At 40.6% G+C, this 16,227-nt stretch overlaps 1 protein-coding gene across 5 annotated transcripts in view; it reads right to left on the bottom strand.

Moving 5' to 3' along the window:
- Positions 1-16,227, bottom strand: part of eya4 (EYA transcriptional coactivator and phosphatase 4) — an 80,124-nt gene that overhangs the window by 40,797 nt on the left and 23,100 nt on the right. For 4 of the 5 annotated variants that reach the window (XM_033648654.2, XM_078173776.1, XM_033648653.2 and 1 more), the window contains exon 3: positions 700-749. In XM_033648654.2, the coding sequence (XP_033504545.2) occupies positions 700-749 (50 nt within the window). Of the gene's footprint in view, positions 1-699; positions 750-7,404; positions 7,801-16,227 lie in introns of those variants that run through there. The other variant, XM_033648656.2, reaches the window with a different exon arrangement.

Here is a 16,227-nt window from a genome sequence, read left to right as displayed (position 1 = left end):
ATATGCTCCAGGATGAAAAATACTGACATTACCCTTTATGTATCTTGATTTCTCTTTGGACCAGAAGTCCAAAACTCAAAGATAGTTACAGTTTACAATCATATATGACCAAGAAAAGCAGCAGCTGAAACCAAACCTTTTCCTCTGCAGTGCAGTGTGTTGTGTGAAATGAACACTTTAAGACACCACTATTTATCTGCTATTATTTTTTGAATTAATTTATTCATCTTTTACTGCATAAAATGTAAAATATATAGATATCCAAATAAAATTAATAATGAAAAAATAATCATCACAGCATCCAAAAGCCAAAGACATTTAGTTTATAACCATATGTAACAAAGAAAAGCAGCAAATCCTCTCACTTCAGCAGCTGGAGCCATTTTTTCTTTTCAATTAATTATTTTACTGTCAAGTTTATCAACTACCAGCTATAAATTAATGACCGTGTAGCCTGCAGCGTGCTCCCCTCACTTGTCCTTCGACTGGATCACTGCATCTTTCCCTCTGCCTGAGTGTGAGTCAGGCTCTGAGGTCTTGGGAAAGTGTCGATGAACTCATCATACCTCACAACTGCAGTGTAACCTCACCTCGCTGCACCATGACCAGAGAACTAGGACACACACACACACACACACACAGAGTTCTGAAAACTCTAACGTTGTTTGTCATATTACACAAACAGACACGTGAGCGTACCTGGCGTCCGGAGGGTCTGGAACATGAGATTCACTGTGTGATTTCTTCACCTGCAGAGAAACCAGAGCAGAGGAAGTGTAAACCAGACACACACTTTACTGTACATTAGTGTTTAGTGCATCAGAAACCAGCCTTGTAAACTTGTGTTTATGATTTATATCAGTATCAGGAACTGTTGTGAGTAATAAATGAATAAGTTCCCGCCCTCTGCACTTGAAGGAGAAATGAAATGAAAACGAGGGGAGTTGTAGTCTGGGGGGAAAGAGGGACTGATTGCCCAGGGAACGAAGTGGGAGGGAGGGCCAATGAAAAGCTGAAATGAAAAGTTTGGTTATGTTTGCAAGCTTTTTTTATTTCTAAGTCTTTACTGCCATAATTGAATTAAAATTGTTCAAATGAATCAGTTGAGAGACTTAACTTTGCATAAAAAAAAATCTCACCCCTTGCAAAAGACACAAAACTTTACTCCCCCTGCAGCTTCATCAGTATTAAGATGCTATTAATATTTGCTGTTAGCAAAAAAAAAAAGAGAAAACAATAGAAAAATTCAATATAGGTCCATGAGAGAGACATGGAAGTGAATTTGGTGCGACGGCCCTGCTCAAATTTGATGTTAAATTACCTCAGAGTAAACAGAAAATTCTGAATTCTGAATCCTCTTATAAACTGGTGCCACAACCTGGGGGTCTCAACCCCCATTAGGGGTTGCCAAAGCTTCGCAGGGGGTCGTGAGCCCCTCTTTGGGTGTTGGAAAACCTAAAAAATATATATATATCTCAGACCTATATCTCCGTATTTCAATTATTTCTGCAGGGAAAACTAAATAAAAATAAAAAAAAGTAAAAAAAAATCATCTCACAAGACAAGAAGACAAGACGAGCTATATTCACAGAGCCTTCACTTTGTGCATGTATAGGTCCTGCTTGTGCATGTGTGTGTGTCTTTCAGACCTGTGTGTTAATGACAAAAGAGTGAAAAAATTGAATTTCCCCTCAGGGGGATTAATAAAGTATATAAAAATAAAAATAAATCACCCTATTAAACAGCCTCGTCCTGCATTATAAAAGAATGCAGTTAAAACAACAGAAGAGCTATGGCCAAGCGTCAGGGAGAAGAAAACACTGACTTTATCCAAAAAAAGAAGCCTATTAAGTGTGCATGAGTGTTCAAAAATACATACACATAATACAGACAGACAGTCACATAAAAAGTCTGTAAAAATATTGGGGTAATTCATCTCTGATGCAATATGACAGGAAATACGCTGCTTAAATTTACTTAAACATCTGTATCTCTTATTGTGTTCTCTATTTGGGCTAATTATTCTGTTTATCAGATGTTCTGTACCGTTGTTTTATGCATTGACTATAATATGAAATATCCATAAAATATGTCACTTAGTCAGGGGGCGTCACTTTACTCAGTGATTAAAAGTGTCCCTGGTGGAAGGGGGTCGGGAACCACCTCTTCAAATGCTACTGAAATGCAGAAACCATAAAAAAATCAAAGCCCGGTGTCCGTAGCTGTAGCCACCACCGTGACAGAAGCGCTAACTGGCGTCTGAGTGACAGATAAGAACTTTCCCTTGTTCACCTGTGACCCCGGTCCACCCGCAGCTCAAGCCCCTTCCTCAACCCTTAAAGAGGTGAAAGGTCACGGCGGGGTCATGTTAGGTCACAGGGCTCACTCCTCACCCTCCAACATGTCACCGTAGACACTAAATCGAGCCTCGACTTAGGGCGGCGACTGAGCCATTTGCCGGTGTCAATCACTGCACCCTGGAACTTTTCCTTCATCATTGCAGGAAAAAAAAAAAAAAAAAAGAATTAAGAAAACACTTCAGCCTCAGCGCCTTTCCACCACAGCGTACACTCGCCGCGCTCACACACCGGCCGGTTTCATGTGTGTGTGAGGGTATGCGGCGCTCGACGGTGGACCAGCGGTTCTCTATTAAAATTCCTCTCTCTTATTTGGAACAGGAACTAATTAGGACAGTAAATGCAGGGCGGAGCGAGGGCCAATGTGTACCAGCTGCCCCATAATCACTGTGTCAACACACTGTCGAGGTGTAGGGCACGCGCGAGGTGCCAAACACACACACACACACACACACACACACACACACACACACACACACACACGGAAATGCACACACACACATACACAGTCAAATTCACCCAGGCAGCATATATTCAAGTCATTTGCACATTATCGCAATCACAGGTAAGTATACAGAGAAAGTGCTTGGCAAAGCAGACACTGAACTCCAGGTATTTGGAAACTAGGACATTTCTGTGTGTGCGTGTGTGTGTGTGTGTGTGTGTGTGTGTGTGTGTGTGTGTGTGGATGTGAGAGGGAGGAGTTCTGTTTGAGTTGTGGTGTTATGGTTCTGATTAGAGGATCCTGCTGAGAGCGAATAAGAAGCAGCACTTAGCTGTTTAAGACAGGGTTCAAAGGTTAGCCGGTGCCCTCGTATGGATCACTTTACACACACACACACACACGCACACGCGCGCGCAAGCCACTTTCATGTCACGTTTCATGCTTTACTGAAATTTAACAAGGCTGTCAGTCACGACATCAACAGCATGGCCGTGAGAAACTGCAATCCACATGTAACACACACGCAGGGCCACATACAAACGAGGGTGCGCACACACACACACACACACACACACACACACACACACAGCCCGTATATACACACACACATACACGCATGGAAACACACAACCCTGGCTGTTTCTGTCTCAACACGATCTGTGAAAACACAAGCACACGAGGGCTTTGATCCTGAAAAGCTTTTATCATTGTGCTTTATCCGTTGCACACTTTCTCTCAGAGTTGACCTCTCCGAGTCTCTCCCAATACCTCACCGCTTTTATCTTCGTCTATCAGAAACACTCCATATTTAATATAATTACTATAACACATTTAATTCGTTATCATGATTTTGACACAAAATTGACCCGAAACATTTTTTTTTTGCCAAGTGCTAAAACTTCTTTTCCTGTGATATCATTAATAGACACTTCCGTTAATGATCCAATGGAGACCCGTTAAAACCACCCTATTATACATATAAATATAAGGCTTTTAGGGCCATCTAAAATAGGGCTGTGCAATAAATAGATATTATATTGATATCGTGATACATGACTAGATGTTGCCATAGATTTTAGATAATTTGAATGTTGCCTTTTCCTGGTCTTAATGGTTTTATTACAGTAAAGTGATGTAATTTTCCAAACTTACCAAAGTGTTGTAGCTGTTACATGATTTGCTTTTGCCGACTTAGGGGCATTATATCCTCCTGAGACCCGAACTTTTGTTTGGTATACATTTTTAATTTCTCCTAGCTATTTGGGATTAGTAGGACCTGATAAACATAAAAAACTAAACATTGTCAATGATAATTAAGTCCCAGTGTCCTCAAATGAAACGATCATAAAGTCACAATGCCCTCAGGTCCCAATGTCTTCATACGAATACTTCCTAAATGACAGCGTCTTAGCCTGGTCCTGTTGCTAAACTTGGTCAAATTTGTTGCCATATCAAACTACAAACATTATTAATCCTGAATAAACTACTTTTAACCCCATAAAATGTGATCAGGTCTTTGAACTTGTCCAATTTTGTGTTGGGATCAGGCTGACTTGGCAGAGATAACTGCCATCTTATTTTTACATGGATTAGTATAATGTGCTCTTACCACCATTAGATGGCACAAAAAGTGTCCACGAATGAGGACAACAGGTCTAAGTTAAGTAGAATTAAGTCTATGGTCAAGTGAACCCAAAATGCGATGTCCTCATATGAGGACACAGGTTCTCAGGAGGATATCCCAACATATTCTCGCTTGGTCAGTGTGCCGAAAAGTCAAAACCACTCTGATTTTAGGTTTACTTTCTTAGGTTTAGGCAACAAAGCATATGGTTAGGTTTAGAAAAAACATCATGGTTAGGATAGGTTAAGATAAAATGCTGCTGTGAAACTGAGCTTAATTTTGTCTTGGGTGCATCGATACAATAGACAAACAAGAAAGGATGGCAGAGGAGATACCCGCACACCAATGTCACAGGGCTAAAAGGCCACAAAATGGTCCACCGGCTGAGATCAATTCAAAAATAGTCTTTTTATTTAAGACAGTGGTTTCAAACTTTTGTGCCCAAGACACATCAATGGACAAGACAAAATCTCAAGACACACTTGTATTTATATCTGTGCACAATAGCCTCTATAACGTGTGTTATCACTCTTATCACGACATAAGACAATAAAAATAAGAATAAATAAGACAGGTAGCTTTCATGATACTGACTACTGACTGTTTTTTAGGTCGTCTTCACTGGAGCTTTGTCGTAATTTGCTCCGTACAATAAAGCGATCCATTGTCCCACAAACAGCTTTCTCTGTTTAAAGGCAAATCAGGGCTCTTGATGTGTCGCAGACTTCTAATTCCGACACACGAACAGCGACAAATAGGTTCCCAGTGGAGGCTTTTAAAATTAAATTAAATTACATTTTTTAGCCAGAGTTGCCTCGTTATTAGGAAATGGGTGCACACAACATACTGATACAGTCAATTAAAAATTCATAACTTCTTGTACAGGCCCAGTTAAATGTTGCAATAATAATGTGTGGTTATCACACAACCCCTGATTTAAGACATCTGTGCATACCAAAAAGTGCTCAAAGTACAAAAAATTAGAGGCCTAAAGAGTCAGTAAAAACAGCCGCAAACATTTTAGTCCTCAACTATCATCAGTGCCACTGAATGAGCTGGTTTAAAATAAGTAAATTTGTTAATAACGTGATGTAATGTCACACGACATACGTCACTACTACAGCATCACAAACTGCACCGTTATTAAAATAATGAACAAACAAAACGAAGAGGTGTCTCCTGGGTGAAAGTCTGGAGTGTGTTTGACCCATCCACCTCACCTCCCGCCCATCCTATGTAGACTTTCTCTTTCTTTATGCTATGGCAGTTGCTCACAGCGTCCAAAAAATGTTGCCGCCATGTGCGTCTCATAACACCAATAGGTTGGCTCTGTGTGAGGGCCACTGACCAAGCATTGGTAATTGATGAATTGGGAGTGAGACCGGGTTGTATATCCACATCAAAAATCTCATTGGGCAATAGTCAACCCTACAACATCACCGCGATGTCGATATTGAGGCAATGGTTAAAAAACTGTTGTGATATTTGATTTTCTCCATATCCCCCAGCCCTAATATTAATATACGTAAATATACATGTCATAAAATCCAAGATCCAAGAGAACTCCTACGTCAACCTCCCTCTTCCTGTATGTTGCAGTAAAACACACCCAATTTCATCTCTAATAACAAAACAAAGGGCCTCTAAGCGTATTATTAGGCGGCCACGATGCCTGAAGGACCCATTTGTGTCATCTGAGCCACTTAAATAGGCGACCTTTGACCTGGTTGGCCAGGTGACTGCTCCGGAACACAACCTGCACAGCCCGGGGACTCCCTGAGGGATGAATACAGGTACCCCAGGTAATTAGCACTAATAACAATGATTTATTTAAGGGAATTACACACTGCTGCGTTTGTGTTGCCACTCACTCGATGACATTTATCATCTAATGGCTGCGATGATAACGTGAGGCCTAATGTGACCCTCAAAGGGCCGTAATAAGAAACAGTAGGTGTGAGTCAGAAATAAGCAGAAGCAGTCTCAGTTCTGGATGCGTTTCCTTGTTTTGTTCCGTTTTCGGCCCTCGCTGTATTTTTGCTTTTTAACGAGCTTGCTCAAGACTCGAAAATTCAACATGAAAGGTGCATCAACAGGGTTTGTGTTATTGTTTCTGGCAAACTGCGAGAGCACTGTGCAGGAAGAGAAAAACGGGGGTGAGGGAGAGAAAGAGAAGAATAGCGCTATGTGTTTCTGGTAATAACCCAACCCATCTGCAAAGGGTCATCCGATACCATGCATAGAGCTGCATGCACACACACACAAAGACACACACATACACACAAATGGTATACGAAGGCCTTAAAATGTGTTTCACAATTTTTACACTTGCGTTTAAGGATTTAATTTAGATTCATAATCAACTTAAAAAACATCCTATGAATAATTTGTAAATGCAGTAATTCCACTTTTTTAAAAAATTGCCATAGTTTCAATTAATTGTGCATTTCTCATTAAATTATTAATTTTTATACGGGAGATTTTTAATAAAAATATTCAAGAACAGAGCTGTAGACTTTTATCAAACCTCAGTGTTGCACAAATAACTTAGCAGAGCATCTAAAAATATTTAAATAGCAATTCAGAAATAAAACAAAACACTATTTTCTTATTTCAAAAGCATGAAGAAATTAGATTCCATTCATTTTACATTGAATTATATTTTGTTTATTTATAGAGTTTAGTAATTTAACTTGGAATGGGACCATGAAACAATTACACTGTTGTCATCATAACCTACTAACCTTATTTTCCCGGACGCTCTGAATTTTGTACCCATTCAGCCAAATTAAATGTATTTATAATATTGAATAGTCTTTCCTCTAAACACAGCAGCATTTATTCATTTTGAAGTGTGACTAGAATAATAAATATGAAATAAAATATCATATATAACTTTACAGAAACACGATAAATGCTTGATTAAATGAACTACAGCATTAGTTTGAGCATGAAACCCACAGAGTTCGAGCTCTTACCTCAGGGTGTAATCAGGTCAGTTAGCAGTCCTATACTTCCACAGAGCATTACAGAGCTGTACGATCCACTGGCTTCCCCTCAGATACAAGCGTGCTGGCCTCACACACAAACCGAAACACACACACACACACACACACACACACTCCTCCGAACACACTTCAAACACTCGTCTCAATCTACCTGCCTCTCACTTTGTGACTCCAGGTGTCACGTTTTTCTTGTTTTTGCTCTACGGGGAGAAAATGCAGCCTTCTTGTCTTTCTCTTTCACTCTGAGTGAACACGCAGCGGCTGGAGGAGGGAAAAAAAAAAGACGCAAACTTGCATAGAAACTACGCTTTCTCTCTCTCAGGTCAATCCATGCACAGCTCCTGTCTTCCTCGACTCCAGTAATGGGGAACATTTCAGTCGTCCTGTTTCTCTCTTCTTCTGCCTCCTCCCCCTCTTTTCCTCCTCTCCTCCCTCCCTCCCTCTCTCTCTCTCTGCTGTCACTCACTACAGACTCACTCAAGCTTACAACTAAAGCAAAAGAACTTTGTAAATCTAACAGATGTAGCTTTTTTTAAAAAATAAAAATAAACTGAATTCCACTGTAATCATCCCATTTTTGAAAATATAACATAACTCAAATAAGTCCCCGAAATTAAAAACATCCGTGTGCTCCGACACTAAATGGAGACGTGATGTGGAGGTCTTGCTGTGCAGTCGAAAGTACAGGCCAGACCATAAACTTCACACCATGCAATTGACCCCCCCCAACGCACACACACGCACACACCCTCCCCCATCTCACCCACACCACACAGAGACTCACATGTTCACCTGAGCAAACGAACACACACATTCAATCTGTGTTAATTGGAACCACACGGGCTGCACGTGTGCGTCATATGTGAGGTGTAGCTGAGCTGGGGGGAGAAGTTCGGGAGGCTGTAGTATCAACTGGGTGGATTCCCAGTTGCCTCGGTCTGAAGATGGCACTCTTTCACTGTGGTCGTCAAGGTGTTGTCAGGGGGAGGCACATGCCCAAACACACACATACGCACACTTAAACCAGGCTTAAACCAGCCTTGATGTCTGACACATCTCGTCCAAAATACCTTAAGTAAACCTCAACACACTCATAAAAATTTACAGGGTCATATTTTCTCTCTTAGCTCTGATGCTCTAACTTGTTTCTACAGAAAGTGTCCCAATTTCAGCTTAGTCACTAGAGGAAAATGTTGGCATGTACATGTCCGCAAACCACAGATACATTACATAGCACATTTCATATGTATCATATCAGTGTTTCTTAAGTCAGTGGTTCCCAACTGGTCAGGCCACAGGGTCCAGATTTCTCTGCAGTCATTAGTTCAAGGTCCGCACAGTTGAATAAGTTCAGTGCCATACTTGTGTTTGGCCATGTCTCTGTCAAGTAGCTATGTGTTAGTCAGTCACTCTGCATCAGGAACCGGCACTTCAAAATAAAAGCTCTGTGCTGGAAATTCACTGTACTTAATAATAAAGTGTATTGAGACATTTCAAAGTCACTTGTGGTCCATTCAGAATGGACCGGAGACCCACTTTTGGACCATGACCCACCAGTTGGGAACCATTGTCCTACGTATTTGTGATTACATATATATGAGCTGACTTTGTTGTCAGGAGGTGGAGGGGAAGGTGGATGAATGTCTGCCAAGCTGCAGCAGACCACTCTTTGAGATCAACAAACTACAAAAGTGACTGTTTTTTAGTGAGACATTGGTGGCATTTCCAGCCCAATTGTGCCACAAATATCGAGTATTTTAACCCCAAACATGAGTTTCTCAAAACCATGACCAAGTGTTTTTGTGCCTAACATAACCACATGTTAACCGCAGTGCTGTTGAAATAAAGAAACGTAAAGTTTTGACATATCTGCTACATAACAATGTACAAATGTTACATACTTATCTGTCGATTTGCAGAAACACGGGCCCCCATCTCTAAAGCAGAGGACGGGCCCTTGTGAGTTATTGAACTTGCCACCTAAGAAATACGCCTGTGTTCAAATAAGAACACACGCTAAAATACAAATGCTATTATCTGCTATATCTGCAAAGGCAAACCCATCTCCATCAATGAAGTAGTCAATAGCAGTCTATTGAAAAATTCTATGTTCACTTAACATAAATTATATAAACTATAGTTACTATTTTAAAAATCCATTTAATGAACAATTTCTTATTTAATTTAGTGTTTTGTCATATACACATTTGCAGTGATGACTGATAATATGTAGATTGATGTTGTCCAGCGTCGAGTCTATATTTGATCATGTGACAATACCATAAAATATATGGTAGCCGTTTTGAAGCAAAATCTGGCACTAGGGCCCATCCTATCCTAACTACTGTACGCCACTGGTTCAATACCAACATTTATTCTGGTGATTAAGTTGCCAGTTTTCATGAACTGTTTTCACTGGAGCTACTTTCTAGGCTACCTATGCAAACTGTTTTGTGTTAGTCAGAGCTACACTACCATGGTTACTAGTTGTGGAAATTAAAGTTATTACTCAGTCTTTCACACATGAATTGTATCTTCTTTCTGAGGCTACTCATCATTGTAAAGAGATTCTGACCCTACTCACGAATCTGATTTTAAACGCACATCAGAATAAAATGTGTTAGGCTATTTGGCTAACAGTAACCTGACAGAATGTATCTTGTTTAGATGGGATTTGCTGCTCCAAACATCCACGTTATGTTGGGGCATTTGTCGATAGATTCTGCTGATTTGGCTTTACCATACTGCTTTGAAGCACCACTCATTTGTCATTGTGCTGTTAAATGGCTGCAGCAATGTCACTAAGTTGTACTGATGTACTGTTTTAATATGGTCCAATTGTGTCAAACGTACCATATATCCTTTAGTTAACCTGGTAAAAGCCTGATCGAGAGATCGAGAGATTGAAGAGTGACCTGGAGTGACCAAAATATGTGTAAAGGAATGTAGGAAATCAAACATCTAAAACAACGTGTACTTTCTTTTTGTGTTGGTATAGCAATTCCATTTACCCCGGAAGTCAAAGATCAGAGCTGGGACTGATGTCACACCTGAGCTTACTGTGTTCCAGTGCAAGAAGTCGGAAAACAAAAATGGTGACGTAACAGTTGAGCAAACTCAAAGAAATGTAATGGAGCCAGAGACTTGTTTTCTACAATCAAGTCTATTGCCAGCAACCGGCACCTCATTATAATTCTTGGCGCGTGGTTCTTTTAGATTTAGTTCTAGATAAGTCAGCCATTGTTAAATGGTAACTGGATGCACTTGTATGGTGCCATTTTAGTCGTCCAACCACTCAAAGCGCTTTTACACTACAGAGCCACTTTCACCCATTCACACACACATTCATACACTGATGGCTGAGGCTACTGTACAAGGTGCTACCTGCTACTCTGTCAAACATTCAAACACAATCAATGATGCCATCAGGAGCAATTTGGGGTTTGGTATCATGCCCAAGGATACTTTGACATGCAGATTAGAGGAGCCGGGGATCGAACCCCTGATCTCCTGATAAGTAGACGACCTGCTCTACCTTTGAGCTGCAGCTGCCCCAACAAAACCACCTGATAAAATGCATTACATTGTATTAATGAGCCATAAATAAGACAGAAGTGCTTATTAACAGTATATTACAACAACTTTCACTACTATTGATGCATGGAGCAGACATCTTGGATTTTGAGGTTGGGGTTGGTGAAGTTCCTCGGACTTTCCAAGTTGGAAATCTGACTTCAGACTCCAGTTGAAATTTCTGACCTGGAAATCAGAAATTCTGACCTCTCAGCTCAAATGGAACACACCATAAATATCATAGCGTGTTAATAAATTTTTAATGTACATTTTGAGCTATGATCTAAATACTCAACCGGCAAAACAAACTAGAATATCTGCATAGCTGCAGGAGATACTGCTTCATTTGAGTTTTTAATTTGGGTGAGTGGAGCCTTTAACATACAGACCACTCTGAATGTTACTGTACATCCCCACGGCAACAGAAAACAGCTGAGAAGGGTGCCGAATGAACACAGGCCCGGAGACCAATTTGGAACAGGGCCACCATCTCCAACTGTGCACACGCCACCTTTAGCTCCGTCACCATGGCGACAGCATGCGGCCCTGTCCCACAGCATTTATCCCCCCCAACCCCAATAAACACCCTGATTGATAGACTGTCAGCGGACCTATGTGCATACATCAGTGCAAACGCCTGTCGAGAGTGTGCTGTGCGCGCATGCCGACATGCACTCGTGTGCGTGCGCGGGGCGTTTGAGAGCGCATGTGGAGGACTAGCTGTCAGAACAGATTAGGGTGTTGCCGAAGCGCTTGACAACTCAAGCACTTTATTATTAGCCGGGCCGGACCCCCATCGGGAGGGGGTCGTCCAAAAACATCCCCGATGAAATATTTTCACAGCAAGTGGAGAAGCGAGCAGGGGAGGCGTCCCAAAACACGCCTGATGGAATACAAAAAAATAAAAGACATACAAAAACAGTACAGTAGCGCGGCGTGGGCACATCAGAGCAGTGAAGTGAGAAAAGGAAGCAGGTAGTATATTAGACGGCTAAACGACTGGGTTTTTGTTGACTTTAGGAGGGTTTTAAAAGTGTCGGACGGAGGTGTCTCACTCCCTTTTAAAAGGCCCTCGAGAACAACTTTGTTCTTCAAGTGGAACAACAGCAGTTTATCTTTGACTTGGCAGACAGGGAGACAGGCAGAGACACACTGCTGCTCTGTGTCTCTTTTATTGTTGTTGTTCTTTTTTATGTAATCTGAAGTGAGACTTCTTCATAAGTTCCCTAGATCTTTAAAATGCATTTATCTGATTAATGATCTGCATTAATAAAGTGCATTTCTTATCACTTTATATCTGTGCTTTATAATTTGCCAATATAACTAATTAACTAAATCGGAGTTTAAACAAATCCCAGTTAACGCTGGTCGGTGGTGACAACATGGCCCTGGCCAAAAATGGTCACAGTCGTGCCAAAAACACTGCAAGGCGGTTATGAAGCAGATGGCCAGATGGTGATGTTGTTTCCATGTCCAGTTATGATCCAGTCAGACCCTTTCTTACAAACCAGGAAATATACAACAACGTTTTGTTGACAATTTATTGGTTTGGTTGTGAAATAGTTTTGATCAGACCACCACTCCAAGTCCAAAGACTCAACGCCTTTTTTTAAGAATATATAAAAAACACATTAATGGTATTTATATATTTCTACATGCAAAGGCTCTGGAATTCTCTGCCTGTGGAGATTAGTCTAGCTAGCACATTACCCATTCTTAAATCAATTCTTAAAATACATTTTTAAAGGAAAGATTTCCCTTGTAATGCCTGATTTGTACTTTTTGATTTGTACCTTTTGTGCTTTATTTCCTTTTGTTCTATTTTTGCCTCTGCACAAACTATTTTTCTCAGCTCTTAACATTTTATTTCAATATTGTATTGTTATTGTTGTCTTATTTTCATGCACTTTGTGAAGCACTTTGTTACCTTGTTTAGATAAGTGCTTTACAAATCAAATTATTATTTTATTATATTATAATTGAATTATATTCCTGTCTAATCTTTTTTAAGCCTGTGTTTCTAAGAGCCAAAAGTTTATATTCAATGTATATTCGATCACATGGGTAAGGTAGAATTTGGGGCTTTTAGTTGGAAAGTCAGGTGACGTAGTATGAAGAATGACAAAGTCTATGCAATTAGTCAGTTCTAGCGTAGTGGATGAATGGGTAAAGTGAAGGGGTTTCGTCAGGGAGGCTGGGTTTGAGTCCTTTGTGGGTCAAATGTCTTTATTATTTGGTTGTGTAGGTCATACTTGGATGATACTAAGATGCTAAGGAAGTACGTCCAACTGATGGCTAGGTAAAGTTGGGGCTGTCAGCTCAACTTTCATATCATAATAGAATATTTTGATTGGGGTTTCAGACAGCAGTTAATTAACAACTGAATGTTTGCTGGGATAGTTGAATATTATGGGAAACATACTTATTTGCTTTCTTATAAGGAGTTAGATGAAAAGACTAATACCAGTGTCATGTATGTTTGATAAATAGGAAGCTTAGCTTAGCTTAGCTTAGCTTATCTTAGCATAAATACTGGAAAGCAGAAAAAATAGCTACCGTGGCTCTGTCAAAAGTTTAAAAAATCTACAGCACCAAGTTTAAACCTCAACAATGAAGACATTACATCTTGTGTGCCTCATCTGTACAACAACTGAAGTGTAAAAGACTGGTTTTACTAGAGCCATGCTAATGATGTCCCAAGTCCCTCGGGAAAGCGGTGGCCACTTCTGGTATTGCAGCAAAAAAAATTACCTGTTGGTCGAAAAGAATTTTCCCCACAGACCACCACTAAAATAGAGAGTCCGTAAAACTGTTGACAGGACACTTTGAACTGCAAACAAGACTCTTTTTGCAAACATTACTCTTTCTATTCTAAATTTTTGATCTATGGATGTTTTATATTTGTAAAACTCGTCATAATGTAAAGTCCATGAGCCGAGCAGGAACTCACAGGCAGGCCCACCAGGTGAAACACTACTGTGTATATTTAGTGGACCGCACAACAAGGAAGTAAACCCAGAAGCTACAAACTTTTTTTTTTTTTTTTTGCATATGCACCAGACGAGCATCTCCATTGGACTGATTAGATGCCATCTTGGGTTTTTTAAGTCAGGAACAGACAGATGAGAAAGACATTATTTGTGTACCTGACACAGCAGGATTCAGAAAGTAAATAATAAAAATAGACAGTCTTTCACACATTCACAAACACAGGCACACACACACACACACACACACACACACACACACACACACACCTGTGCAACATGATCATCCAACCATGCTCCTCTCTGACATCGGCCGGTGTGTGTTGACCGCAAAACCCGCTCATGAAGGATGTTACTCACCACACCAACACAACCTCCATCTCTATCTGTCCTCCACATTCTCTCTCTCTCTCTCTCTCTCTCTCTGTCTCTCTCAAACCCACACACACACACACACACACACACACACACGCACACAGTCTCACACATTTACCTGTCCCCTGCCCAAAGCTCTCTGCTCTCCCCATTTGTATGAGTGGTTATCGGTGAGGTAACTCTATCCCCTTCCTTTCATGTAAAATACATTGTGCCGAGCCTCCTCCCTCCCTCCACCACTCCTCCTACACCCCCCAGTTCCCCCGGCCTGGGGAGGTGTAAAACTATCCCTCTCTTTATGCCTCCAAAAATGCCCCTTTTTCAGGTGTAGTAGGAAGCTATAAAAGAAAAAAAGAAGTGAGGGAGTGAAAGGGAAGAACAGGGTGAGTCTGTGGAGCAGGGAAGAGGTGGAGGAGGAGGTGTTTGGGTGAAAAGGTACTCTCCAAAAACATCTCTCTCTCTCTTTCTCTCTGGTTTTACCTGTTATTTTCAAATGAATTTGCCAAGAGCTGCTGAGTATTACTCACAATTTGGAGGACACAGAGCTGAAGGTATATTCACACACAGTTAAAGTATCAAATGTCTTTGAACCTTTGTCTTCAGATTGCACAGGGAGAGAAAAAGAAAAAGACAAAAATAGCGCTAAAACTAGACGCTGACCTCTACATCGAACCCCCGAGACAATATGAACAATCTGATAAACGAGAGAACAACACGCAGCACGGCCGCTCCAAGCTATATAACACAGAGATGTTACGCCATTCAGGACAAACAAAGGACTTACAGTGGATTTTAAAAGACTGATGTGGTGTGTGAGTTCATCAGCTTGGAAAGGAAAACACAAAACAAGAGATAACAGTGATTTTGTAGCATAAAATACACATTGCACTGTTCTCCAACCCATGGGACGCAGGTTGTATGTTATTACCCACTGATGCAACTAGGGATGGGTATTGTTAAGATTTTAACGGTACTACTACTCTTATCGATACTTTTTGAGGAAGAAAAAAACAAATTAAGATCATAAATTGCTTTATTTTCTCAATTCTCATTTTGCAACAAAATAGTTTTTTAACAAAACATTTTACTTTTTACAACTTGAAATGTAAAATACATAAAATAATAGTGTTGTCACGGTACCAAAATTGGGACCCACGGTACGATACCAGTGAAAATATCATGGTTCTGAGTAGTATCACAATACCACAGCAAAAATGAGGCAGATGTGCCTTTTGTCATTTATAAAAAGATAAATCACTTTTGTATAATACATCAATGATATTTCAATGGAATAAATTACTTATTGACATTCATACTTCAAAAACAGCATCAATAAGTGATTAACAAAGGGGGGATCAAAATAAAATAAAAAAAATGAAATAAAAATCAACCAGCCACCCTCCTCCCCTGACAGTCCCTTCATAAGTAAAGAACAGTCCCTAAAGTGCGGTGAGGTTTGTGGACCGTTCCCTGCCACAGAGAGTAATGTGAACGGCTCGTTTTGTGTTGGCTGCTAGCATAATGTTACAAACCTGAACTGGACGTAAATGAACTAGCTGTGCTCGGGCCGTCAAACCCTGTACGTCTGAATATGATGCACTTTCACAAGGTGTTTTGACAAATTACTTGCGTTGCCGCCACGCGCTGTGTCTGCATCACCTCTTGTAATGTAAAGCCACACTTTTGACTGTTTGGCTCTCTCCGCCATCGTTATCTATCTAAAAGGCAAGCTACGAGCTTGAGTTGGTGTGTGCGCTGTCTTGTGTGCGTGTGTGTTTGTGTGTGTGTCACTGGAACAACAGCCCCGTCCCCTTCTCTCCACTCACACACAGCAGGCAGCCAGGGTGAGCGACACAGA

The sequence above is a fragment of the Epinephelus lanceolatus genome, chromosome 13 (assembly GCF_041903045.1).
Source record: "Epinephelus lanceolatus isolate andai-2023 chromosome 13, ASM4190304v1, whole genome shotgun sequence".
Taxonomy (NCBI): domain Eukaryota; kingdom Metazoa; phylum Chordata; class Actinopteri; order Perciformes; family Serranidae; genus Epinephelus; species Epinephelus lanceolatus.
Note: the sequence above shows the minus strand (reverse complement) of the source record. Positions and strands in the feature narration are given on the sequence as shown.